This window comes from Mustela nigripes, chromosome 13 (assembly GCF_022355385.1).
Source record: "Mustela nigripes isolate SB6536 chromosome 13, MUSNIG.SB6536, whole genome shotgun sequence".
NCBI classification, from domain to species: domain Eukaryota; kingdom Metazoa; phylum Chordata; class Mammalia; order Carnivora; family Mustelidae; genus Mustela; species Mustela nigripes.
In genome coordinates this window covers 101,079,622-101,104,744 of record NC_081569.1, presented here as the reverse complement: position 1 = coordinate 101,104,744, position 25,123 = coordinate 101,079,622, and the positions used below count along the sequence as shown (strand labels likewise).

At 46.6% G+C, this 25,123-nt stretch overlaps 1 protein-coding gene across 3 annotated transcripts in view; it reads right to left on the bottom strand.

The window, feature by feature from the left end:
* The window catches only part of SAMD4A (sterile alpha motif domain containing 4A), a 207,686-nt gene extending 196,963 nt beyond the window's left edge, over positions 1-10,723 (bottom strand). For 2 of the 3 annotated variants that reach the window (XM_059373241.1, XM_059373242.1), the window contains exon 1: positions 10,517-10,723. In XM_059373241.1, the coding sequence (XP_059229224.1) occupies positions 10,517-10,712 (196 nt within the window). In that variant the 5' untranslated portion in view covers positions 10,713-10,723. The remainder of the gene's footprint in view (positions 1-10,516) is intronic. The other variant, XM_059373243.1, reaches the window with a different exon arrangement.
* Between the last annotated feature and the right edge of the window lie 14,400 nt (positions 10,724-25,123).

The window sequence follows — 25,123 nt, the reverse complement described above, 5'->3', positions numbered from 1 at the left end:
CAGCCTCCACCTCCTACAGCAACTAAAGCCACTGTCCGGGAGCTCTAACCATCAGAAAATTTTACTTTGAGCTAAACTTCAGCTTCCATATATTATCCTCTACAAGGATACTGAATTAAAGCCCTCAGCTCCAAGCCAGACTTCCAAGGACCAATGACATTTGTCATGTTCTCTGCCCACCTTCTTCTCCAGCCTAAATGCTCCCCTGGTTCTTCAAGTGTCCCCCATCCTTTTTCCTCTGGCTACAACCTCAGCTGTCCGTCTCCCTCAGCATGTGCACCAGAACTGCTCTCCGGACTCAAGGCACAGTCTGGCCGGCAGAGAAGACCTGTTTCTAAAGACAATATTATTATACACTATATTAAACATACAATGTATTAGTAAAGGTTCAGTGGCTTTGGGGCAACCGCATCGTGCCATTATTCATTCTGAACTCGAAGTCTACTGAAAGCGAGAAGTCCTTTTCCTGCACACTACTGTGGGGTCGTCCCTCTTCGGGCTGGGGTCTGGGGGATACGAATGTAAGGGCTCTGCCTACAGGGATTTCAGAGTGATCCTGTTACATTCAAGTATTTTGGCTCATGAATCAGTCACCAGGTGCCTGGTTGTCCCTCTAGGTTCATCCATGGATTTGATAACTACACCTGGGCTTACGCTGTAGTCCTTGTCATAGCCACCAGCCTTGGGCGGGTGTGACCTGACAGCTCCACGCCTCAGTTGTACCACTTCTCTCCAGCTTTCTGCCTTCTGGCTTCTCTGTCACCCCAGTGTGGGACCCTGGGAAAGACTCAGCACTCACGATGTGCAAACTGGGTAATGCAGAGACTTGGTACCCCAGGGCAGCCCTTGACCAAGGGGAGAAGGGAGCCATGGACCAGTGCCACCTTGTCTCTCCCTTCTGAGGCACGGGCAGCAGCAGTGAAGCTGGATGACATAATCCTGTGTTGGCTTTCCCTCCTTCTATTTCTCTCCAGAGTGCCCTCTCCTGTCTCTGGGATCAGTGCCCTAAATAAGCTACCTGAACGACAGCCCCTGCCTAGGGCTCTGCTTTCTTGGGGACCCCAGGCTAAGTCACATGTCAACACGAATAATGATGGCAGACAGAACACGTGAGCTCTGAGGAATGGCACCAAACTCCTCCCTTAAGGCTGACAGCGCCAAGCCAGGCCTGCCTGTCAGTTCCTGATGCCACACTGAGGCCACATAACTAGACTCTGACCCAGCCTCCACATCTCCATTTGATTCGGCAGGAAACAAGGGGATTTGTCAAAGGCTGTGCTAAAATTCAGATAGGGGCTGGCTACCAATTCCTGTGATCTGCCTGGAATACAGAAGTCTCCTGTAGGCTATCTCCCTTCCTTTCCCAATCTCCCATCAAAAAGGAAATGACATTAGTTCTCCACAACCCATTCTTTCCCTTCTTATGAAAGCCAGGCCACTTCCTACTTCCTCATCCAAACACTCGCAAATCAAATTTCAATTACTCTTCTGGTATCTGACACAAGATTAGTGTTAACTTCATAGGTCCCTGCACAGAACCTACTTTCTCCTGCTCTTTTACAAACTGAGACAAGGTTATTTCTCAAGGTTCTCATGATTGTCTTATTCCTTGACCACTCTTCAGAAATTCACAAGTGGTTCCACATTGCCATTTTAGTCACACACATTTCCATCACGTATTTCGTGCACATATGCACACTGACAGAAAAGTATACAATGAAAAGTCAATGTTCTATATGCATTTATGCTGCACACACAAACACTTGAATTCTACTGACAGACCAGGGTGAGCTGCCTCAGAAATTCCGATGATTGTGCTGTATGGGAGTGCGCTGGGGAAGTAGGAAGAGATCTCTCCCATCCGGTCTCTGGAATTAACATTCCTGCTCTTTCCAGCTCAACTTTACAGCCCACAGCATCAGCAAAAAACGAATCTCTCCTGGAGCCTCATTTTCCATGGGACACTGATCATTAGAATGCCTAAATTCCAGCAGGGACACCTCGAAAAAGCTCAGGGAAATGCTACCGCAGAGCCTGGCGCTGCTTTCCTCCAATCCAGACTCATTTCGGGCTGGGGAAGAGACGGTGGGAAAGCCTCTGAGCCAGGGGAAGAAATCACAGTGCTTGGACAGAGATGATTTTCAAACTGCTCTCCTCCGAGTTAGGGTGGGGGAGGGGAGGAGCATCCACTTCCCATAAGCCTTCATGTAAAGTTTCATTTGCAGCAAACAAAACTCTTCTGATTCAAGGCATCCATAAGACGTGAAAGCCAGGGACGCCTGGGTGGCTCAGTTGGTTAAGCAGCTGCCTTCGGCTCAGGTCATCATCCCAGCGTCCTGAGATCGAGTCCCACATCGGGCTCCTTGCTCAGCAGGGAGCCTGCTTCTCCCTCTGCCTCTGTCTGCCATTCTGTCTGCCTGTGCTCGCTCTCTCCTTCTCTCTCTCTGATAAATAAATAAAATCTTTAAAAAAAAAAAAAAGACGTGAAGGCCAGTGCACCAATCACCTCTAAATAACTTTCCATCTCTAATCAGTCTATGATCTTTCCACTCAAAGAGTGGTCCACAGACCTGCAGCAGCATCACCTGGGACTTTACTGGAAATACAGACCTTGGGGCGCCTGGGTGGCTCAGTGGGTTAAGCCTCTGCCTTCGGCTCAGGTCAAGATCTCAGGGTCCTGGGATCAAGCCCCACATGGGACTCTCTGCTCAGCCTCCTCCTCTCTCTCTGCCTGCCTGGGTGCCTACTTGTGATCTCCCTCTCTCTGTCAAATAAATAAATAAAAATTTAAAACAAACTAAAGAAAGAAATACAGACCTCCTCAATGAGAGTCTTCAGTCTAACAAGATCCCCAAATGATTTATGAGCACATTATATTTTGAGAACTAGTCTAAGCCACTTATGCCTTTTCCTACACATGTTCAAAATGTTTCTGCTGAACACGAGTTCTAATCAAGATAACATCTAAAAGTACTCTGCTGGGAGGAGCCAAGAGAACTATGACTAAGTCTCATAATTTTATGGCTAATATTAGGAATAAAAATATTAGGGGAACAGATATTTCATTTAAATGTTAGAGATCACATGGGTGCCTGGGTGGCTCAGTGGGTTAAACCTCTGCCTTCAACTCAGGTCATAATCTCAGGGTCCTGGGATCAAGCCCCACATGGGGCTCTCCACTCAGCGGGGAGCCTGCTTCCCTCTCTCTCTCTGCCTACTTGTGATCTCTCTCTGTCAAATAAATAAATAAAATCTTTTAAAAAATAAATAAATGCTAGAGATCACAAAAAAAATTTTAAAAAAATTAAATGTTAGAGATCACAGAAGTGTTTGGATTACTCCTGCTATGCAGGAATTCATTCCTGATAAACAACAGACATCACGCTCCCCTATCTCTAACGTAATCATATTCATCCTTCAAAGGCCCAGGAAGTCTTCCGCTTTCACGGCTCACACACAGAATCCCCCTATATGTGTGGTTTCCTTTATAAAACTTGCATTACGGATACTACAAAGGCAAGAAGTGCGAGAGTCTTAAAGCACTTCGTTTCAAATGACACGTTCAGGTTTATTCCTTCTGCTCATTACTTCTTGGACTACCCAGCCCACCCTGTTCTCTTCCTTCCATTCAGCTCCATATTCGTTCTCTCATGGAAACCCCAGCATGTAGTAACTGTTTATGGTCTAACCATTACATATATTGATGTTTGCTTTACCTTCACAACTCAAATGTAAGTTCCTTGAGAAGAATCATTATACCTGGGGCGCCTGGGTGGCTCAGTGGGTTAAAGCGTCTGCCTTTGGCTCAGGTCATGATCCCAGGGTCCTGGGATAGAGCCCCACACCCGGCTCTCTGCGCAGCAAGGAGCCTGCTTCCTCCTCTCTCTCTGCCTGCCTCTCTGCCTACTTGTGAACTCTGTCTTTCAAATAAATAAATAAAATCTTTAAAAAAAAAAAAAGAAGGAATCATTACACGTAGTTCATGTTTTGACGTGGACCTCGTTCTCTGCTCTGATATTTGGGGAATGAATAGGTCATAAGGAACTTGGTACCACAGTTTCTTTTTTTTTTTTTTTTTTAAAGATTTTATTTCTTTTTATTTATTTTATTTCACAGAGAGAGAGATCACAAGTAGGCAGAGAGGCAGGCAGAGACAGAGCGGGAAGCAGGCTCCCTGCTGAGCAGAGCCCGATGTGGGACTCGATCCCAGGACACTGAGATCATGACCTGAGCCGAAGACAGCGGCTTAATCCACTGAGCCACCCAGGCGCCCCGGTACCACAATTTCTTATCCATTAGTCCTTGCCAGGTACCAGTTGATGGTATCATTTACTGTGTAAAAGAAACCACCAAATTATTTGCTTGATTTTTTCTTTCCCCTAGTAAATCAAGCAAGGAAAACTCTATTACAATGTTGTTATGTGGAGTGGGAACAAATTCCTACAAGTAGCTTATGAGTCCCCAAAGTGATGTGCTCCTGCATAAAAGGAGGCGATTTCGTCCCAAACCCCATGCTGGCCTTTGGGTACAGGCCTCAGAGCAAGGCCCTGGCATTGGACTCACTCACCAAGCCCTCTTGGGCTTTCCCTAAGCTCACCTCTCATTCTGAAAGTTCTGCTTTCTTTGGGAGATCCCTGCCTCAGGCAGCTTACACAGAAGCAAAAAAATAGCTCAGAGGAGACATCTGATTCGGCATCTTAATCTATGTGAACTGGTAAAAGTCAGGAAGGCCTTAGAAAGAATGATTGGGAGGAAGGGAAAAGAAGGAACCGGCTAAAACCTCAAGGCAACAGTTCTCTTTTAAAAAGAAAACAAAAACAAAAACAAAAAACCACACCTTTCCTGGCAGATGAGTTCCACAGAGCACTTCACTCAGAGATGCAGACCTCTGAATTTCTCCTCAGATCACGGAAGAGAAGTATTTTGCCTTCTCTGGTGTTGTCACGGCTCTCTTTAGAATCACACCTGTGCAGGATATACTGGGAAGTTTCCGGCTACTTCTCAATCCCCTGTGACCCTCATTTCACCCCGCTTTGTTTATTGAAATGTAAACACACCGATGGTAGCTGTTAAGTTTGTCTACCTCTCACTCGCTTTCACAGGACCTGCTTATGACACATATGCCGTTGCCTGAAGCCCTTGAGCACGGAAGCTGAACGGCCAAATCCAAGTGCTTCACAACAGAGAGCATAAACGTGCGTGACCGGCCACCTGTCATGCTAGACCAACCCATAGAAAATGACACCTTCGGTGGAAAGTGCTTCAGATATAAAGTCCTTACACATTTTGTTCAACAAAACGACTTCTGCTTTTCACATTCACCAACTGGAAGGGAAATAAAAGCATCACCAAGTTATGTAGGAACAGTGGGCCAGGGTCAATTTTTTTTTAGGACCCAACATGATAAAGAATAGAAGAAAGCTGACATGCAGAAGGTGGAGGGAGGTAGACTTGTATCTTTTCAGGGGCCTAGTCATCTTCACTCTCTTCTTGATCATCTTTTCGAGAAAAAGAGTTCCTCTCATCTCCAATTCATATTCCACATTCCACATCCACTGGAGGCAATCCCACATAAGTGAGAGGCAAACTGAAGCCATGCAGCATAGAAGAGGTCCTCAGTGGATTATTAACAAGTAACCTCTGGACAATAACAAGGTTTTATGAGCTCCATTTTACAGATGGGAAAACTGAGTCTCAGAAAGTAACTGACTAGCCCACTCTTATTTCAAAATCCATACTCTAAGAATCCCTTACAACAGATGCCCTCCCATGGATATAATAAATGCCCACCTGGACAGTATCTTCTTTTCATCTCCACATCCATCCTTTCTCCTCCCCCACAGATCAATGCTGAGAGCAACAAAGCTGTCCAGAGCTGACGATGCCACCAGGTGACCAAAATGGAAATGGAAATGAACCACACTTGACCTCATTTCTCCCTTTGTGCCTCTCAGAGGATCATGCAAATACTAGAAGCTCCTTCCCCAAAGTGTACAAATACACACACACCCCTTCCATCTTCTACCTCCTTTCCTAAAATCCTTCTTGGGCTTTCTAACATCTCTCCAGGATTGAATCCAAACATCCTAGGCTGGCAAATCCCACACACCTGCAGCTTCTGTTTTAACTTTCGCCTCCTCATGGTCAACATTCTGCTCTCCTCTAGCCACCCTGAACTCACTATTTCCTGCACAAGCCCCTTCAAGAGGCAACATTCTTATCAAAGCTATCCCTTCTGCTTGAAAAATGCCTTCATGCCTACTCTTTACAATTCTTTGGACACACTGAACCAACTCCTAGTCACCCTTCAAAATTCAACTCAAACATATCTCCTTTCCAGTAAAATGTTCTCAGATTCCCCTAGACAATTAATTAGCTGCTAGGTTCACAATGCTTCCAGAAGCCCTTCCTCCACCTTCTTTATTCCCATAATTGTGCTTCAGCACAATGATATTGTATTAGTCATTTATTCGACACTGGGCATCTATGGACCAGGCTCTGAAATAAAGCAAGGCACCTGTGCCCCACACTGCATAACACAGGGGCAGGAAAGTAGTAGGCAGTCAGAAAATGAATGTTGAATGAATAAGGGAAAGGAAGAACTACACACAAGGTCTCCTCCAGGATCATCAGGAAAATCTCCATCCTCTGCTTTCCTTTGACTCCATCTGTGATCTAAAAACAAGCACCCTGGGGTATGGCATACCCACACTGTGGAAACCAAACACCATAAAAATCACAGAGTCAACATCTTCATCCTCAAATGAAAGTAAATGGGCACACGGGTCCTTGTACAATTTCCACAGCTGGTTTTGTCTCAAGCACTGCCATTTCAGATCATCTTTTCTGTTGTATTAATTGTAAGTAAAGCAACAATCTTTTTGCCATTTATTTACCACAAACATATGCAACTGCCCCAGAGTATGCACTGTTTTGGAAGTCTTCATGGATTCACTTGTGACCCTCCATTTGTAAAACTATTTCCACCGCAAAACATATTTCAAGTCCAAATGACAAAAGTCATGAATAAACAATGCCATGCAACCTATTTTTCTTTAGGAAACTGCAAATAAAGCCAGTGGGTTCCATTTTTGCCATTTTAATGCATCAAAGGAATTGTTAGCCCCAGAAACACTCACCTACAAACTGAGGCTGGCCGGAAGTCTCATGGTTAATCTGGGTTGGTGGTCAAAGTGCACTAAAATCTACGATTTCAGGGTTCTGGAATTCAGCCTCTACTTAGGAAGGTGACCATTAGCAATACCCATTGGTAAATCTAGAAGGGAAACACAGACACACACACACACACACACACACACACAAGCCCACAGGGATGGATTCAACCATTTTTTTGGATCTCACATGACCATGAACTCAAGGCAAAGGATAAACCAGTGAACCCCTAAATTCTCAATAAGTGCTAAATTTAAGAGACTAAAAAGTTAGTATCAAAATACATCCCACAGATCTCAAACAAGCCATGCTTAACGTGAAAAACTCTCTCTCTCTATTTAAAGTCAGTCCTGGAGAAAACAGAGCCAAGTTCATACTATGACTAATTAAATTTTTTATTATACTGAGATCATGCCTTAGATAGGAATTTAGTTCCCATCCAGCAAGGTTTAAAATCTCTCAACACCAAAAGAAATATATGCTTTTTAATTGATGATCACAAAGTACAGTAAGTGATACATGATGATTTTGGTATAGGAAACCCCAGCCAGCCAATGAATGAGTCATTCCACACAGCCTAGTTTTCTGAATGGGTAAGAGCTTTACACACCAAAACCGCCTTGGAGGTTAATTATCTTGAGTGTCAATATTTTCAAAGTTTATGGCATATTTCCTTCTCTTCTCAAAGACTGTACTTGAAAGCATACCTTTTGGTAGTTCACGCTCATTCATGCTAAATAGTAATTACTGATTTACATTATTACAGAGTAATGCCTGCAAGATCAATTGAGCGTTTCTATCCTCACATATCCAAACCTTAGGGCTTCTGCTCCCAATTCTTGTGTCGAAAGTAAGAATGCTTCTATCACTTTCCTGGTGGCCAACCTGTCTAGGGTCACCTTGCACTGCTGGTGACAGCAGCCCCTCATCCCATTTTAAAGGTGCTACCCCTAAGAGACTATGGATTAATTTTTCCCATTAAAAAAATTGTTAGGACTGTTGTCTAAAACAAGAGTAAGTATGTTCTGAGAAAGGGTTTGAAATATTCTCCCATAATTTCTGCCCTCTATTCTGATTGCCGGGTGGACACTTTTGCCCCTTTCCTGGCTCTTGGCTAGGTTCCAGGTACGTGAGAGTCATACTCCAGACATGGATGGATAATGACAAAGCTTGATGTTCTTTATGAACCTCCTAGAGAAGTAAATCGACTCAACACACACCCTTACTAATGAATTTCTGTCCTGGCCATACAACAAAGCGAGTGTGAAGTTTTCCAAGGAAGCAAAATCAGGTGGAATGATTAATTCAGAAACTGGAAAAGGGTCCCTGTCTTACATAATGGCTCTAGATTTGGTATCCCTATGGCATTTGGCAACAGGAACAGGTAGGCTTACACAAGTTAAGTGTAGTGAGATAAAATTTGGGGTGGGGGGGAATTACCAAGTGACTTTTAAAAACTCAGAGAAATTCATTTTTCTCTTGGTTTATTCAATGGCAAGGTTTTTAAAACGAGCAACTTCTTTTTGCACCACACGTTGAATGCTTTCACTTACTGAACTGCTGCTACGTGGGGGAAAAGTCTCTAACTTGAAGGGTAAAAATGTTGCTCTAACATTTGAGTCACCTAAAGATTCATTACCATTCTTTGAAATAGTCCCTACAAGCGGTGAAGTCAAGCATTGGACATCAATGGCTATACTGAAATCTCCTGCATTCTCTAACACCTGAAAGTTTACATAACCTTGTTTGTCAAACCTGAGAAAACAAAATTGAGCTGCTGAACCAGGCCACCCTGTCATATCAAGGACAGAAGTCAAGAGAGTAGATCATCCCTTTTCCTCGTTATGCTTCCACACCCTTATGAAGGAGGCTGGTCCTTCAGCTATTTATAAATGTGGAACTGAACAGAAAGGGTTCCCCCCCCCCCACTGCCACCCCTGTAAGGGGGTAGGCTGTCTGGGCTCTGGCTAAATCCCAGTGGGGCCTGTGTGATCTCTCTCATGTGGCCTTCCACACCTGGCAGCACAGGGACCTCTGGGTCCAGTCCTGTCTGGTTAAGAAAAGGGCTGTGAGGATTTCCCGGCTCACTTCCAGCCTGTGATCCTATATATGGAAACATCCCATCCAAGGGTTTTCAGCCTCATGAGCACCACACCAGGGAGGAGGAGTGAGGAGGAGGCCAGCTCTCCTCTTGCTGCCCAGACAGCACACTCACTCACTCTGGTGTCTCCCAGGCCCTGCTGCCCTGGACTGGACCTTGTCATCCAAAGGCAGCCCAGACCTCTGCTGAGTCTTGCAGACTGGTGGCTTTAACATGGAACAGCTGGAAGAAGACCCTGCATTCTTTCCTCTGCGTAAACACTGGGGGCTCTGTTCACCCTCCTGCTGCAGCATGAACGAAAGAATTTCCCCTATCCAAAATTATACGACCAACAGACCTTTCCCCCATCCCCCATCCTTACCCCCACTTCCCCACCCGAAGATATAATTTCAGTCTGTCACCACCCATACTAGCAAATAGAAAACTGCAGCACGTTCCCAGTATATTCACTTTCTATACTAGTTGAGATGTCTGTAAATACTAGCCAAGTATGAAACAATTGTTATATTCAGTAAAGTTTTCCGACAAAGAGCATGACAGACCCTGATTCACGCCTTCTCTCCGCGGAGACCCTTTCCATAAGATCCTTTCTACAAGATCCATAATCAACACGATAAGGTCGTGATTGGTCAGTATAACCCCATAGAATACAACCTGCAAATATCATTTTAATAGTCTGTAGCGTCACCTGCGTCTGAGTCTGAAGACAGAGCTCTAAAACTGGAATATCCATGGGGGGAAACGAATGATAAAATTGAATTTCCATGTATTCCTCATACAGCCTAATCAAAGCTCGGCTTTCTGAAGGGCAGTCCGGCTTCTTCATGTGTTGCTGAAATCCAGAGAGCCACGTTGCCCAGAAGGAGAAGAAGAAGAAGGGGGTGGGGGGAAAGCCCAGAAAATCCAGACTCTACGTGACCTGACTTACTTATTTCCCAGGAAACTGCATGAGAGAAAAATCAATCATTCATGCTACCGTGGCTACCACACGGAATGGGCTGAAGGAGTTGACAGTGGGCAAAAAACCAAAGCGGCCAACGGAGGTAAGTGGGCGGCAGGGACGGGGTGGGGGCGGGGAGGTGGTGGTGAGATGCCAAGGGCCCCGGCTCGCGCCCTCCGCGTACCCGCTGGGAGGCGGGCGGGGGCGGGGCCCTGGCCGGAGGCTGGGAAGCAGGAGGGGGTGGGGGAAGGAGGAAGGTGGTGGGGGGGTAACAGGCGGGACAGCCGTGGCCGCGCACTTACCGGGGCTGTTGGCCTCCCCTTCGAGGACGTGCAGCTCGGCGCAGTCGGCCAGCGAGTGCTCCAGGCAGAGCTGAAGGAAGCGGGCCTGGGTCTGGCTCACGCGCTTAAGCAGCGACAGCAGCGCAACAGTCTGCTCGCACTCGTTCCAGCCCTTAAACCAGCCCGCCAGCACCCCGACCTGGTCGCGAAACATCATGGTTAGGGGGCGGCCCTCGGTCTACGAAGCCCCCTCGGCGCCCCAGCCCGCCCCGCCCGCCCCAAAGTTTGGCGGAGCCGCAGCCCCGCGGCCGCCGGAGACGCGTTCCCGTTCCAAGGTGGCTCTGGTGCCCGGACGCTGCAGGTACGGCCTCGGCTCCTGCCTCTGTCGTCTGGTTTCGGTTACGTTCCGGTGGTTCTGGCTGATTTCCCCAGAGATGATGACAGACAGTGGCACGGAAATGTTTCTTTTTTAAAAAATAACGATTAAAAAAATTCCCCACAAGGCACACAAACTGAAAGAATGCTCTCTTTCCCCCCCTTCTCGCAGCTTCGGGATGGTGATTTCCGGCGTCCCGGGGTCTCTTCCCCGCTGGGCGGCAGCTCGGACCCTTCACACCCGCATTCCCGAGCGGCGATCACCACTGGAAGGAGAGAAAGGCTGCAGTGAGACCTCGGCCTGGGAGAGAGCGCGCCCGGGAAACGAGTGCATCAGAAGGGGCGGGGGGGCGCCCCGCGGGGGGCTGGTCCCCCCCAATTCTGGCAGCCCCCCTCCGAACCCGGATGCGCGAGAGGAGCTATTCCCGTTCTGGGAATCGCCAGAAGGCTTCTTCCCAGGTGCGTGAGGAGACCCCACGGCTTCCTGTTGCTGCCGCCGCCAACCGCTGGTGCTCCCCACACACCCCACCCGGGGTGGCCTCGAGGGCTGAGCCTGCAAACGCCAGCACCAGCAACAGATCCTCGCGCGGAAAACTTGCAATGCGGCTGCGAAGGGGCGCGGGGGTGCGGGTGGGGGCTAATGCAAAACAGAGGCGGAGGGAGCAGCAGCCCGAGTTCCTTCCTCCTCCTCCTTTTCTACCTCCTCCTCCTCCTCCTCCTCTTCCTCCTCCTCCTCTACCTCCTCCTCCTTCTCTCCCTCCTCCTCCTCCTTCTTCTCTACCTCCTCCTTTACCACCTCCTCCTCCTCTTCTCCTCCTCCTCCACCTCCCGGAGAAGCAGCCGAGCGGCTGCAGCTCCATCTACAGCAACAGCCAGCATCTCCACCGCCAGGCGCCCCTCTGGATTTAGGCCGTGAGCAGCCGCGGCAGCAGCTCGAGACAAAAATAAACTCCCCACCCAAAGCTCGGAGCCCAGCGGGCGGAGGCGCAGCCGGAGCCCCGGCTCCCCTGCGCCGCGCCGCTCCAGCCCATCCGGGAGGTCTCCAAGGGCCTGCTTTGCCCAGAGCGATCAGATGTGTGCGTGCGTGTGCGTTTGTGTGTACGAGCCTGTGCGCTTTAGGCATTCTGCCCTGACTGCCACCGCCTACGGGCGGGTCCCGCCGGCCCAGCGCCTCGCCCGCGCTTCCCAGGCCGGAGACTGCACGGCCCCGGGCGCGCACCAAGCGCGGAGACCGCCTGAGTCCGAAACACTGTTTCCCCCGGCGGGCTGGGCGGCTCCGCGGAGACTGCGGCTCCACGCCGCCCGCACACGCCCCCCAACGACCGCAAAGAAGAAAGTTCAGCTTCGGGGGGCTCCCCCACTCTTATCCCTGTCCGGGTGGCCGCCAGCGGCGGAGAGAGGAGCCCAGCGGCTCAGCCCTCGAGGGGCCAGCATCCCTCTTCCCGCCTCCCAGAAGTTCTCGAGCAGAGGGGGAGGTCTCTCGGGAAGGAGACCCAGTGGCCGGCAGATCCCCTCCCGGGGTCGGAAGGGTGGGGGCGCTCACCTCGGCGCGGCTCATCCCGGCGGCTCGGGGCCCCACGCGTGTGTCGGGGGCCGCGGCGGCTCTCAGAGAGGTTGCGGGCGCCCGGAGCGCGGGCCGCGGGCCATGCCGTCGGGGCGGGCGGCGCTGAGAGAGTGCGGCGCTGCGGGTCCGGGCAGCCGCCGCCGCCGCTGCTGCTGCCTCCAGTGTCGGCTCGCGAAGGACTGAGCCGCCGGAGCCGGAGCTCCCCACATGCTACTGATTAACATACACCATTACATCATGGGCTTGGCAGGGAGCGCCCGAGAGGGGGGAGAGGAACCCGGGCGGCGGCGGCGGCACGCGGGGGGGAGTCGGGGGGAGGATCCCCGGACCCGGCCGGCGACGGGGGGGGGGGGGGGCGGATTCCTAAGTGGGGACCAGAAAAGGGGAGGGGAGCAGAGAGGGAGGAGCCGGATGGCGCAGAGGGGTCGGGTTGGAAGAACCGCCCGGCGGAGGGAAGAAGTTTGGGGAAGGGGAGGGGTCCGAGTGAATTCCTCCCCTGGCCGCCAGCGAGTCCTGGAGAGGTCAGGGCCCTAGAGCCGCGGGCGTGCTGGCCATAGAGGACCCGAAGGGCACTTGAGAGGGGGCGGTGCTGCCACCGGCTGCTCGTCCTTGGGAATGTGGTTCGCCGACTCGGGTGACCCCTAGGTCCCACTGGGGCCCGGGGGTAGCAGATCGGTTTGGCCGGCGGGCGGTGGAGAGATGGGGTCACTGCCGCTGGGCGGGGGTGGTTGGTAGTGAAGGGGGCGTGGGCGGGTTCCGAGGGTCGCGAAGCAAAGCGAAGGAAACCGAGGGGGCGGTACGCAGGGCTGGACGTGCGTGGGTGTCGGGCTCCTTGTGTCCCTGGTCCCAGCTGCGCGAGAAGTGCCCGGCCTGATCACCCCTCACCGGGCTCTGGCCTTGGCTGCCCTTTGCTCTTGTCCGCGGCCTCGCGGGAGACCCGGCGCCCCTCTCGGGCCTCGCTCTCCCAGGGGAAGCCGCCGGCCTTCTGGGGCCAGCTTGGGAGCTGTGCCTGGCGCGCGGGCTGTGGCCGCGGACCCGGAGTGGGGAAGAGCGCCGCCCTGGGCGGCAGGAAGGAGAGCGAGGCCACCTGTCAGCGCGTCTGAGTCGCGTGGCTGGGCAGTTTACCTGGACCTGGACTGTGCGCCAGGCCGACGCCGGGCTTGGGTCAGAGGTCCAAGCGTGCGGGAGAGAATAGGGGGGCGCGGCGCGGGTCAGAGAGGCACCGGGTGGGCTGCACGAGTGCTGCCGGCCGGATTATCTGGAAAGTAGAGGATAGCTTTAAAAAAAAAAAAAACCCTAAATCCTAAAAATCGCTGTACCTTCTATTTTCAGGTGAATATTCGTGGGGGGGAGGGACTTGATGGCCTAATCCAGTTCTCTCCGTGTTTTCGATGAAACACTGAGCCCTTGAACATTTTCTCCTGTGACTTGAAGCTTTGTTTATAAAAGAATACTTCTGAGAAATCGGTGAAAGGCGCGCTTCAGTCTCAGCCTTCCCTACTCTGGCTAACACAATATTTTTGTAGATAAAGTATTCGAGATATTATCCCACTAGTTCACACATTTCCGTTTTTCAACTCCAGCATATGCCACTGGAATTTCAGTCCTGCTTTCTTTCTTAAAACCTAGTTTCTGCACCGTTTACTTCGTGTCAGACTTGAGACAACCCGTATCTGTTTTTGGAAGTATTCAGAGATCTTGTGGAACTACAAAAGTTTAGGTGTTACCATTAAAATAGGGTATGCGAATAATTTTTCAAGCTCATTATTAACTAACCAGGAAAGACATCTGCATAATTTAATGAATCTTTTCCCTAAAATCGAGAATTCTAAAGTCGGTGTTTTATTTTTGTTTTGTTTTGTTATTAGGCAGAAAATCTTGTCGACATTTGCTCCGAGACATTGCCATCTATTAGCTAGTTCTTAGTAATAACTTGGGTCAGGAAATGGGGAGGAGGATTAGAGCTATCTACCCTGTTGTACATATACCTTGCTATCAGTGGCAGCAGAAGTTCAAGTTGGGCATCTGAGGCTTTTGAAATCAACAAGGGTGATTTTTTTTTTTTGAAGTGAAAGAAAAAGAAAATAAAAACGTGATAGAAACCTCAGTTTCACTAACTTATTTATTGTCACCTGCAGGTTTCTGAAAAAAAAACAAAAACAAAACCAACAAACCTTGAGGCAAATGTTTAAGAATTCTACTGAATTCTACTACTTTCTACTGAAGAAAGAAAACACTGCCACCTACTGGAAAAATGTACCTTACACCAAGCTTTAACCTAAAAAAAGATCTTGATTTAGCTAATTTTTTAGCTATTTTTGAGAAATACAAAGATAAGCATAACTGAGTTGCTAGTCCCCCTTTTTTGGTGGATTCACAATCCTTGTGATTTCCCTTGCCTTTTGTCCTTTTTCTCTGATGAGAAAGGGAGTATAGATAAAACCCAGTGATGCAGCTTCATTATTCTGAGTGAAGACTGAAGGAAGGAAAGTAATACTAACAGTTAAATATATGTTTTTGTATTAAACGTGGAATTTTCTCATATGAACCTTTATCCAGCCTTTATGGATAATGATGCAGTGGCTTGGGACGCCTGGGTAGCTCAGTCAAGTGTCTGGCTTTGACTTGGGTCATGATTCTAGGGTCCAGGGATGGAGCCCTATGTTGGGCTTCTTGCTCAGCGGGGAGCTTGGTTCTTTCTCTGCCTGCCATTCCCCTGCTTGTGCTCTCTCACTCTCTCTTTCTCTGACAAATAAATAAAATCTTGAAAAAAAAGTGGCTAATAAGTACTAAAAATCTACACCACTTAGAAAAGGAATGAAAATATGGGTTAAGAGAGATTATTAATATGTCTGTGTTCACTATTTTTCTATTTATTCATACCTATTGTTCACCTACTTTGTTCCAGGCACTGCATTAGGCAGTGAGTAAACAGCACAAGTACTAAGTCTATAATGATGTTCCAACCAAGAGAGTCTCTGTAAATTAACATTCTTTGAACACTCTTTTGCTTTTCTCCTTCCTAGAATCTGGAAAGGGAAGAAATTGGTGTTTTCTCAGTGAATAATAATACTTTTGATCAAATAATTCATGTTCAAATATTTCAAAGATAAATCAATTACTGCTTAAGAAAATGTCTAGGTATTGGGGTGTCCAGGCAACTCTGTTGGTTTTGCATCTGCCTTCAGCTCATGACATGATCCTAGGGTCCTTCCTCTCCCTCTGCAGCTCCCCCTGCTTGTGCTCTCCCTCTCTTTCTCTATCAAATAAAAAACAAAATCTTTGGGAAAAAAGATGTCTAGGTATTATTTGTATCAATAAGGTATCTCCAGAAGCCCATGTTTATAGATTCTAAATTCACATTTCTTCTAGTAGTAATAAGATAAAATAAGAAAAAGAAGTGCATTAGGTATAGAGACATTAGAGCAAGTCATCTTTAACTATTTGCTGTATGAATTAGTAAAACTATTAAAATCTCCACATAAAGGCAAAAGACAATGAAGAGTTATTCAGTCATTTAATAGATGTGTATTGAGTATTTATTCTGTGTCAGGTCCTCAAGACACAATATTGAAGATAGATGGTGTTTTCTATCTAACATAAAAGACTATATATGTGTGTGTGCATATATATGTATATATATGTATATATATAATATTTGTATTTAATATATAAATATAGTATACTTAATTTATAAGGAAAATGTAATAACAAATAAATAGTAATAAATAATAAAATAAATAAGAATTTTAAATGCTGAAATAAATAAAATTTCATATATCCTCTATATATTAAAATATATTTTATTGCATTTATGCATAGAAAAAGGTGTTAAAAAGATTTCCACCAAAATTGTACCTACTCATCATTTTCCCTGGATGGTAGAATTACTGAGAACTATTACCTTGTTTCTCTATATTTTCTAATTTTTCTACCGTATGTACTAAAATAACAACAAAACGAAACACTGCATAAGCTCAGGACCACTGACCAAACTTAAATTCAGCAAGTATCTTAAAAACACACACACACACTGTAGGGGCGCCTGGATGGCTCAGTGGGTTAAAGCCTCTGTCTTCGGCTCACATCATGATCTCAGGGTCCTGGGATCAAGGCAGCGTGGAGCTCTCTGCTCAGCAGGGAGCCTGCTTCCCTTCCTCTCTCTCCCTGCCTTTCTGCCTCTCTGCCTACTTGTGAGCTCTGTCTGTCAAATAAATAAATAAAATCTTTAAAAAAAAAAAAAAAAAAAACCGCACTATAAAAATTGGGTCTTCAACTCCCAGTAATTGTTTAAGGGTCTGTTTGCTTCCTCCTGGGATCCTGTTCCAGCCTCATTACTAAATCTCTGGGCTTCAACTCTAGTCTTTCCAGGTCCAGTTCAGACACTTCCTGTGGTTTCTGAATCAACATTGAATACGTTCCAGGCTCTTTGGCCTGAAATACAAAGACTCCAGCATTTGGCCACTATCTGCTGCTCTGGACTTGACTCCCGAATTTCATTCACTGATTCATTCAACAAGAAGTGTTTATTGAGTATAAATCGCTGTGCTGGGCAAATAGAGGATACAAAGGTAGGAGGAAGGCACGCTGTCTTCAGCCTCTGTGAAGGACACAAATTACGTGCACGCACACACTTCACTACAAGGTATGATGTGCAGTAGGTATAGGCGAAGGCCTCACACAGTGTTGAATGAGACTGTGGAGGCAGAAATTTTTCCAGAAAATTCAGAAAGGCACCGCTCAGCTGGTGCTTTTTGACTTGGTGCTCATTGATTGAGTAGTTTGAACAGAGATGGGTACAATTTTAAACGCTGACAGCATCTGGTGGGAGGAAGGATGTATGAGGCCTTGTACTAGTAAAGTGTCTTGAGAACTCCATGTTTCTATACTTTTAGTCCACACCTCTTCTAGCAGCGATAACATTAAACAAGGAGAAGAAATGCAGACCTTTCCAGACTGTTAGTGGCATTGTACTTGTGGAAAGCGATCCAACAGTAACTACTTAATGAGGCATATCCCTTAACCCAACAATCTCATTCTTAAGAATCTATCCTACTGAAGTTAAAGCATTATTACTACAAGGAATACAAAAATATACAAGAATGTTAATACAAGAATGTGAATTTTAGCATCGTTTATGAAACAAAACACTAGACTGCTTATCTGTAGAGGAATGTGAGGATAAATTATCAAAACTCCGTACTATAAATCTTTCACAGCTATTTTTTAAAATGAGTTATAGTTGGAAAAAGTCTATTGGGGCGCGTGGGTGGCTCAGTGGGTTAAGCCTCTGCCTTCAGCTCAGGTCATGATCTCAGAGTTCTGGGACTGAGTCCCGCATCAGGCCCTCTGCTTGCTTCCTGCTCTCTCTCTGCTTGCCTCTCTGTCTACTTGTGATTTCTCTCTTTGTCAAATAAATAAATGAGGGACTCCAGGGTGGCTCAGTGGGTTAAAGCCTCTGCCTTTGGCTCAGGTCATGATCCCAGGATCCTGGGATCAAGCCCCACATTGGGCCCTCTGCCTGCTTCCTCCTCTCTCTCTGCCTGCCTCTCTGCCTACTTGTGATCTCTGTCTGTCAAATAAATAAATAAATCTTTAAAATAAATAAATGAATGAAATCTTAAAAAAAAAAAGAAAGAAAGAGGATGGATTGATGGATAAATAGAGGGATACATAGGTAAAGTAACATGTGATAAATATGAGAAAATGTTAATTGTAGAATCTAGAGTGTATGTTTAACATAGAGTGAATGTTTAACATTCAATTCTTCTAACTTTTTTGTATGTTCGTGTTTATAACAAATTGTTGGGAATCAAAATGATAATTCAAATTTCATGTATTGGCCTAGACATAAGCTTTATAAAAGTGTGGAATAATATCTATGTTATGATCCTGTTCTTGTGGTTAAGAATCCCACCTCTAGAACAAGAGTCTTGGGTCTTGGAACACAGCCCAACACTTCCTAGCCATTTGACCTTTTACTAGTCACTTCCCACACTGTGCTTAGTTTCACTGGTGACCTGGTAACAGATCTACCTCATTATTGTTATGAGTAAATCAGTTAATACATTTAAGCTTCTCTAAGACAGTGCAGGCATATAGCAAGTGTTCAATAATGTTATTATTAAATATGATTGAGAAGGGAAATGAGAAGTGAAAGAGGTTATGTGGGATGGGAGAAAGCGAACAAATCTTTGTCTCTATAAATATGGGTTGCCTGGGTGGCTCAGTGGGTTAAAGTCTCTGCCTTTGGCTCAGGTCATGATCTCAGGGTCCTGGGGTTGAGCCCTGCATCGGGCTCTCTGCTCAGCGGTGAGCCTGCTTCCCACCCCACACCCCCCACTGCCTACTTGTGATCTCTGTCTGTCAAATAAATAAATAAACTCTTTAAGGAAAAAAAATGCTATAAATACAATATACACATATTTGTATGGGAATGTTTGTTTGTTTGTACCTTTGATAGAACCCCATGAGGGAACAATCAGGCAAATCCAGAAAGAGGAACATTCTCCAAGACAACTGGTCTGGAAAAAGTGGTGGAAGGACTGTTCTAGATTAAAAGAGACATAAGGCACATAAAAATCATATGCAATGTATTATCCTTGATTACCTCCAGGTTTGAAGAAAAGAGCTATAGAGCCTATTAAATTTGGGGGACAAGTAGGGAAATTTTGAGCATAGGCTTAGAATTAGTTGATGATAAGGTAATTGTTATTAGTTTTGTTAGATGTGACTATGATGTGGTTATAAAAAAGATATTTTTTTGTTCTGTTTTAAGGATATTCATGCTGAGGTGTTTGGGTGAGGAGGTCAAGGGGTCAAGATGTCCGCAGCTTACTTTGAAATCATTCAACAAGGAGGGGTGTCCAGGTGACTCAGTGGGTTAAGGATCTCAGCTCAGGTCTTGATCTCAGGGTTGTGAGTTCAAGCCCCATTTTGGGCTCCAAGACGGGCATGGAGCCTACTTTAAAAAAAAAAAAAAATATATATATATATATATATATATATATATATATATACACTTATTTTATTTATTTATTTATTTTAGTGGGGGAGGGGCAGAGGGAGGAAGAGAGAGAACCTCAAGCAGACTCCCCGCTGAGCACAGAACCAGAGGTGGGACTTGATCCCATAACCTCAAGATCATGACCTAAGCCGAAATCAAGAGTCTGACGCTTAACTGACTAAGCCACCCAGGTGCCCCCTGTTTGAAATTTTTCTTAATAAAAATTTGGAAAACAAAGTTAAGTTGAAGGGTCTTAAAACACAGCAGTGGGATTTATGAACAGCATTTGCAAAGGCCAGGAGATGTGCAAGTTCATAGTAAATGCTATCAGTACTTTGGTGTCACAAACAAAGGCATGAGTTGTAAAAAGGTCAGACTGACTGCAGTATTTCTCAAAGTGGGGGTCCAGGAACCTCGTGCATCAGAATCACCTGGGAGCATATTTTAAAATGCAGATCTCTGAGTTTCCCCGCAGATGTCATGAATCAGAATCTTAAAACTTCAAGTTTCTATGTGAGTCTCAATTACAGTGCTCACTAAGCTTCTGTTGGCACAAGATGAATCTGGACTGTTTAGTAACATAAGAAGATTCCGAGGCCCCTTGCCTGATAATTCTGATTGATTTGGGCTGCAGACTTGAGAATCTGTATATTTGGAAAACGTTCTATGTTATCCTGTGATTGGATTAGTTTGGAAAACACTGAGTCAGAAAATTCTGAAGAGCCTCACGATAGAGTTTCCTAAACACACTTGGTAAGAATCACCTGGGCTGTTGCTATGAGAAAGCATGCATATTTGTAGCTCTCACCGAAACCTCCTAAACAGGATTTTCTGCGGTGGGCCTAGAAGGCCATATTTTCAATCAAGAGCCTCTGTTGATTCCTTTTTTTTTTTTTTTTTAAGATTTTATTTATTTATTTATTTGACAGAGAGAGCGAGAGAGGGAACACAAGCAGGGGGAGTGGGAGAGGGAGAAGCAGGCTTCCCACTGAGCAGGGAGCCTGAAGCAGGGCTTGATCTCAGGACCCCAGGATCATGACCAGAGCCAAAGGCAGATGCATAACCACTGAGCCACCCAGACGCCCCCGCCTCTGTTGATTCTTGAGACCAGACAAGTTGTGGGACAGGGCGGGGGAGGGTATCAACACACAGGTGTGCAAAACCATCTGGGTAAGAATGGCCCGTTGAAATAACAAGGTCAGCCACAGAAGCAATGAGAGAAGAGGGCCCATGAAAACTCTCTCTAGAAGAAAGACAGCACCCAGGGTCCCTGAGTAGCTCAGTTGGTTAAGAATCTGACTATGGCTTGGGTCATGATCTTAGGGTTCTGGGATCAAGTCCCACATTAGGCTCCCTGCTCAGTGGACAGCCTGCTTCTCTCTCTCCCTCTGCTGTTCCCCCTGCTTGTGTTCTCTCTCTTTCTCTATCAAATAAAGAAATAAAATCTTAAAAAAAGATTTTTTTTTTTTTAGAAAGATAGCCCCTTTCTCTTCTTGGTCATTCAGGTACATCTCTAAGCATTCTAATCGCCACATTCCAGTGCCAAGAATCTGATTAGAGCCTGTCTTCCCGCACAGAGTACTTACAGTTGAAAACGTGTCCTGGGAGTGTGCATGCAGATTTTTGGTGCCCTTGAAAGTCAAAGATCTCACTGTAAATTAATACCCGGTCATACTAGATGTATGCAAAAATCTCACAAATGTGCTCAATATATGTCAAGCCCTGGAAGATGGAACAATTTTTTTTTTTCTTTAGCCTGCAAAAAGGAAAGCCCTGATGAATTTGTAAGGTAAGTCTGTCCCTTTGAATGTTTCTGGGGAAATACCCAGGCATCACTCTTCAAGCCAACTTCACACTCTGCTTTCCCGTGAACTTCCAGCGTATTTAGACAAAGAGGAATATCTGTCACTGAAATAAGGTTGTTAGAGCCCTGGACCGGACTCTCAGCCAGACACCCTGGAAATTCGTCCTGCCGGATCTCTCGGGCTGCCTCGCTTTCCCCCATTTCATGTCCCAGTCCCCCCCGCCTCTCACCCCGCCTAGGTTTCACCTCCTCAAATGGGCCAAGCTCATTCTCTTCTGGAGGACTTTGCACTTACTATTCCTGGAGAACTATGTCTTCCTGGCTTCTCGTTTAGCACTTCAAAAGCCTGGCTCCTCCGTTTGCTCAAAAGTCACCTTCTTAGAGAGGCCTTTTCAGACCACAGCTATCTAAAGTCGTGGTTTTTTCCTTCCCGGAGCAGGCACCACGAGGGAGACCGTAGTGCTCAGTTACTGGTTTTCTGCTTCTTTCTCTCTCTCCACTCACCGAATTGTAAGCCACACAAGCTCAGGGACTGAGCTCAGGACACTCACTATCTTCCGGGACCCATCCCACAGAAGTGCACGGTCAATATTTGTGAGTGGAATGAATGAGTCTCGGTGCCCCATCCTGTACGTACATATCCTTGAACTGCGTTTCGAGATCCAGCCCACGAGCATGTTTTTACCTAAACTGCGGCAAAATGAGAGTAGCAAGAACAATGTTTTTTCACTGTTCGAAATGTTTTCAATTCAAAGGGCTTTACTCTGAGATTATGTTCTCCGTGCATTGGGGGGTATTAAAGTATCTTATATTAAATGATGGTGGTAGTAAGGAGTATTTCACTATTAATGTCTTAGGTGGAGAGATTTTAAAAAATGAGGTGGGGGGGGACTTTAGTTGGTCTGCTAGTTTTTCTGGCCCATGAAATTCAGAAGTCTGCAAGTCAGAGGTCACATCACTCCCTCCAAGCGGCTGTTTCCATGACCTGGGGTGGCTGCTGGCATTGGATGATTATTATCTGCTTTCTTCAAGTCCTGTGACTTGCACATGCGGCAGCCACGGACAGGTACTGGTCAGCTCTCCCCTGAAGGGTCTGCCCCAGGATAGTGTGGCCGACCCCAGCTGCCACCTCTTTGCTCGGGGGCACACTGTCCACTTTGTAGGGACTTTCTCAGAAGTGTGCTGTGGTCTGAGGCCCTTCCTCTCACTCCTTCCTCCCTCTCTGCTTTCACCATCCTTGTCTGCAGGCTCTCCCTGCCCAGTCCTGCTCCCTCCCCATGGAACCTTCAGGAGCATTTCCCCCCAGTAAATGGCTTACACATCTAATGTTATCTTCTTGAAGGACCTGCCTAACAGACAGCCTATCCACTGGCTTAAAGTGACCTTGGGGATCACACAAGGGATTCCAAATGTGATCTGACCAACTGCGCAACCAGGGATAGGTGACAATCTTATTTCACCCTCTATAAAATGGAGAAAATACAGAGCTGTTGTGAGACGTGAGTGAATTACACATGCACTGCCTCCCAGTGCCTGTCAGTAATAGCAATGGCCTGTCCCCCACTCTCCCTCGCCCTGAGGATATGGAAATGCCTATTCAAATGCTGTTCTGATCTAGGAAGAAGTGTTTCACAGGTTCAAGGGAAAAGTGAACCAAAGTGTAGATTCTTTGAAAGTTGTACATTTGAAAGAACCTAAATGAAGGTCTCCTAGAGTAATTAGTGTGTAGTATCAGACGATCACATGTAAAATGAGCTCGAGTGCAAACTCCAGCTTCCAAAGAGCAGATGTTCGGGCTGTCGTCTGGGTGGAATGGTGTTTAGCTGAGCTAGAAATGTCACTGGCAGGTGGCAGAACCGTTTCCTGGTGGAAGGAGACAAGTGCAGGTGCTTCTCTGTCCACTGTCCTCAGGAAAGGAGCAGAAGCACTGACAGGCATGCTGGTGAGAGTAGGCTGTTCGGGTGGAGGAGATGCAGAGAAGGAATGGACGATGAAAAGACTGAACTCAGGCCAGCACTGATTCTGATTTAATTCTGATTTAAAGTGTCTGCATCAGGGACGCCTGGGTGGCTCATTTGGTTAAGCAGCTGCCTTCGGCTCAGGTCATGATCCCAGTGTCCTGGGATCGAGTCCCACATCGGGCTCCTTACTCAGCGGGGAGCCTGCTTCTGCCTCTGCCTCTGCCTGCCATTCTGTCTGCCTGTGCTTGCTCTCTCGCCCTCTCTCACTCTGATAAATAAATAAAATCTTAAAAAAAAAAATGTGTCTGCATCAGACAGAACTCTGCATTTCCCACTGGGGGCTAGGGTGCTTCTTGGAAAGCAGACACAGCTCTGATAAAGTAGCTTCTGCATGAAAAATACTGTTTAGGGGCACCTGACTAGCTCAGTCCGTGGAAGCGTGCAACTCTTGGTCTCGGGGTGCTGAGGTCAAGTCCCACATCGAGCAGAGAGCTTACTTAAAAAAATATATTATTTACACACAATTGCAATGCTGGCTCTCAGAGGTTCATTAGGAGGTCTGAACATAACTGACCCATTAGGAAGTACTTGATAAATAGTAATTTTCCTTATTTCTGTGCCCAGGTTAGAGTGTATTTGTTTGGCTACTTTACATCTTAGGGCTGCCTCGCACGGAGACATGCTTGGTTCACTCTTCAAAGAGTTTTGCTCTCTCAAAATCCATATTATAGGCCTAGGACAGGATTGCCAGGGCTTGAGTCAGGATTGGAGGGGATAAAGAGAGAGATGTGGAGGAAGGAACTGCAGAACTGGTGACAGATGGAATGTGGGAAGGCTAAATCAGGAGTCAGGTTTGCTAAGATAGCAACAGTGACAGGCAAGCCAGGGAAGGCCCAGGAGCCATGGCCTGGCAGACTACACTTGAGTTCAGCTCTCATCAGAAGAATGCTCTGAAACATCTGTGTTGGCAGGGGCACACATGCGGATAGAAAGCCCAAGTTCTATGAGCCCAGGGCAGAGTGGGGATTGCCTGGACCAGCTTCCCACATCTCAACTGGGTCGTGCGGGCCTCGGGGAAGGAAGGCAGACTCTTGAGAAATCAGGTTTTGCTTTTCATTAGGGTTCTTAATTCTCTCGGGATCATTTTCAAATTTTGTTCAGTTCCTCCATTTAAAGACTTCTTCCCGGGGTGCCTGGGTGGCTCAGTGAGTTAAGCCTCTGCCTTTAGCCCAGGTCATGATCTCAGGGTCCTGGGATCGAGCCCCGCATCGGGCTCTCTGCTCAGTGGGGAGCCTGCTTCCCTCTCTCTCTCTCTCTCTCTGCCTGCCTCTCTGCCTACTTATAATCTCTCTCTCTGTCAAATAAACAAATAAAATCTTTTAAAAAAATTAAAAAATAAAGACTTCTTCCCCCACCAAAAAAGACTTCTTAAACCCAGTTTAGGTAAATAGAATGCCACTATCCAAAGCTCCTGACAAGTAGTTATGATTAGTTATTGTTCAGGAGTCCAACTGGAATGTGAACTGGACAAGTATGTTGAATCGAGGAAGAAAATGGCTTTTTAAAAAAATTGTGGTAAAATATATAAACAAAACATTAAATTTACCCTTTTTGTCAACAATTCTGAAGTGTGAAATTCAGTGGCCTTAAGCACATTCACGCTGTACAGCAAATCACCACTATTTCTGGAACTCTTCATCCTCCCAAACTGAAATCCTGTACCCATCAAAAAAAACAACTGCCACCGCCCCCCTCCCCTGCCCCATTCCCTCCCAGTTCCCTTAGCTCTTGCTCACCAGTATCTATTCTGTGTGTCTACAGTTTATTTCTAGGGACGTCATGGAAGTGGCATCATACAGTGTTGTCCTTTTATGTCTGTGTTCTCTCACTTAGTGTGATGCTCTCAAAACTCATCCAT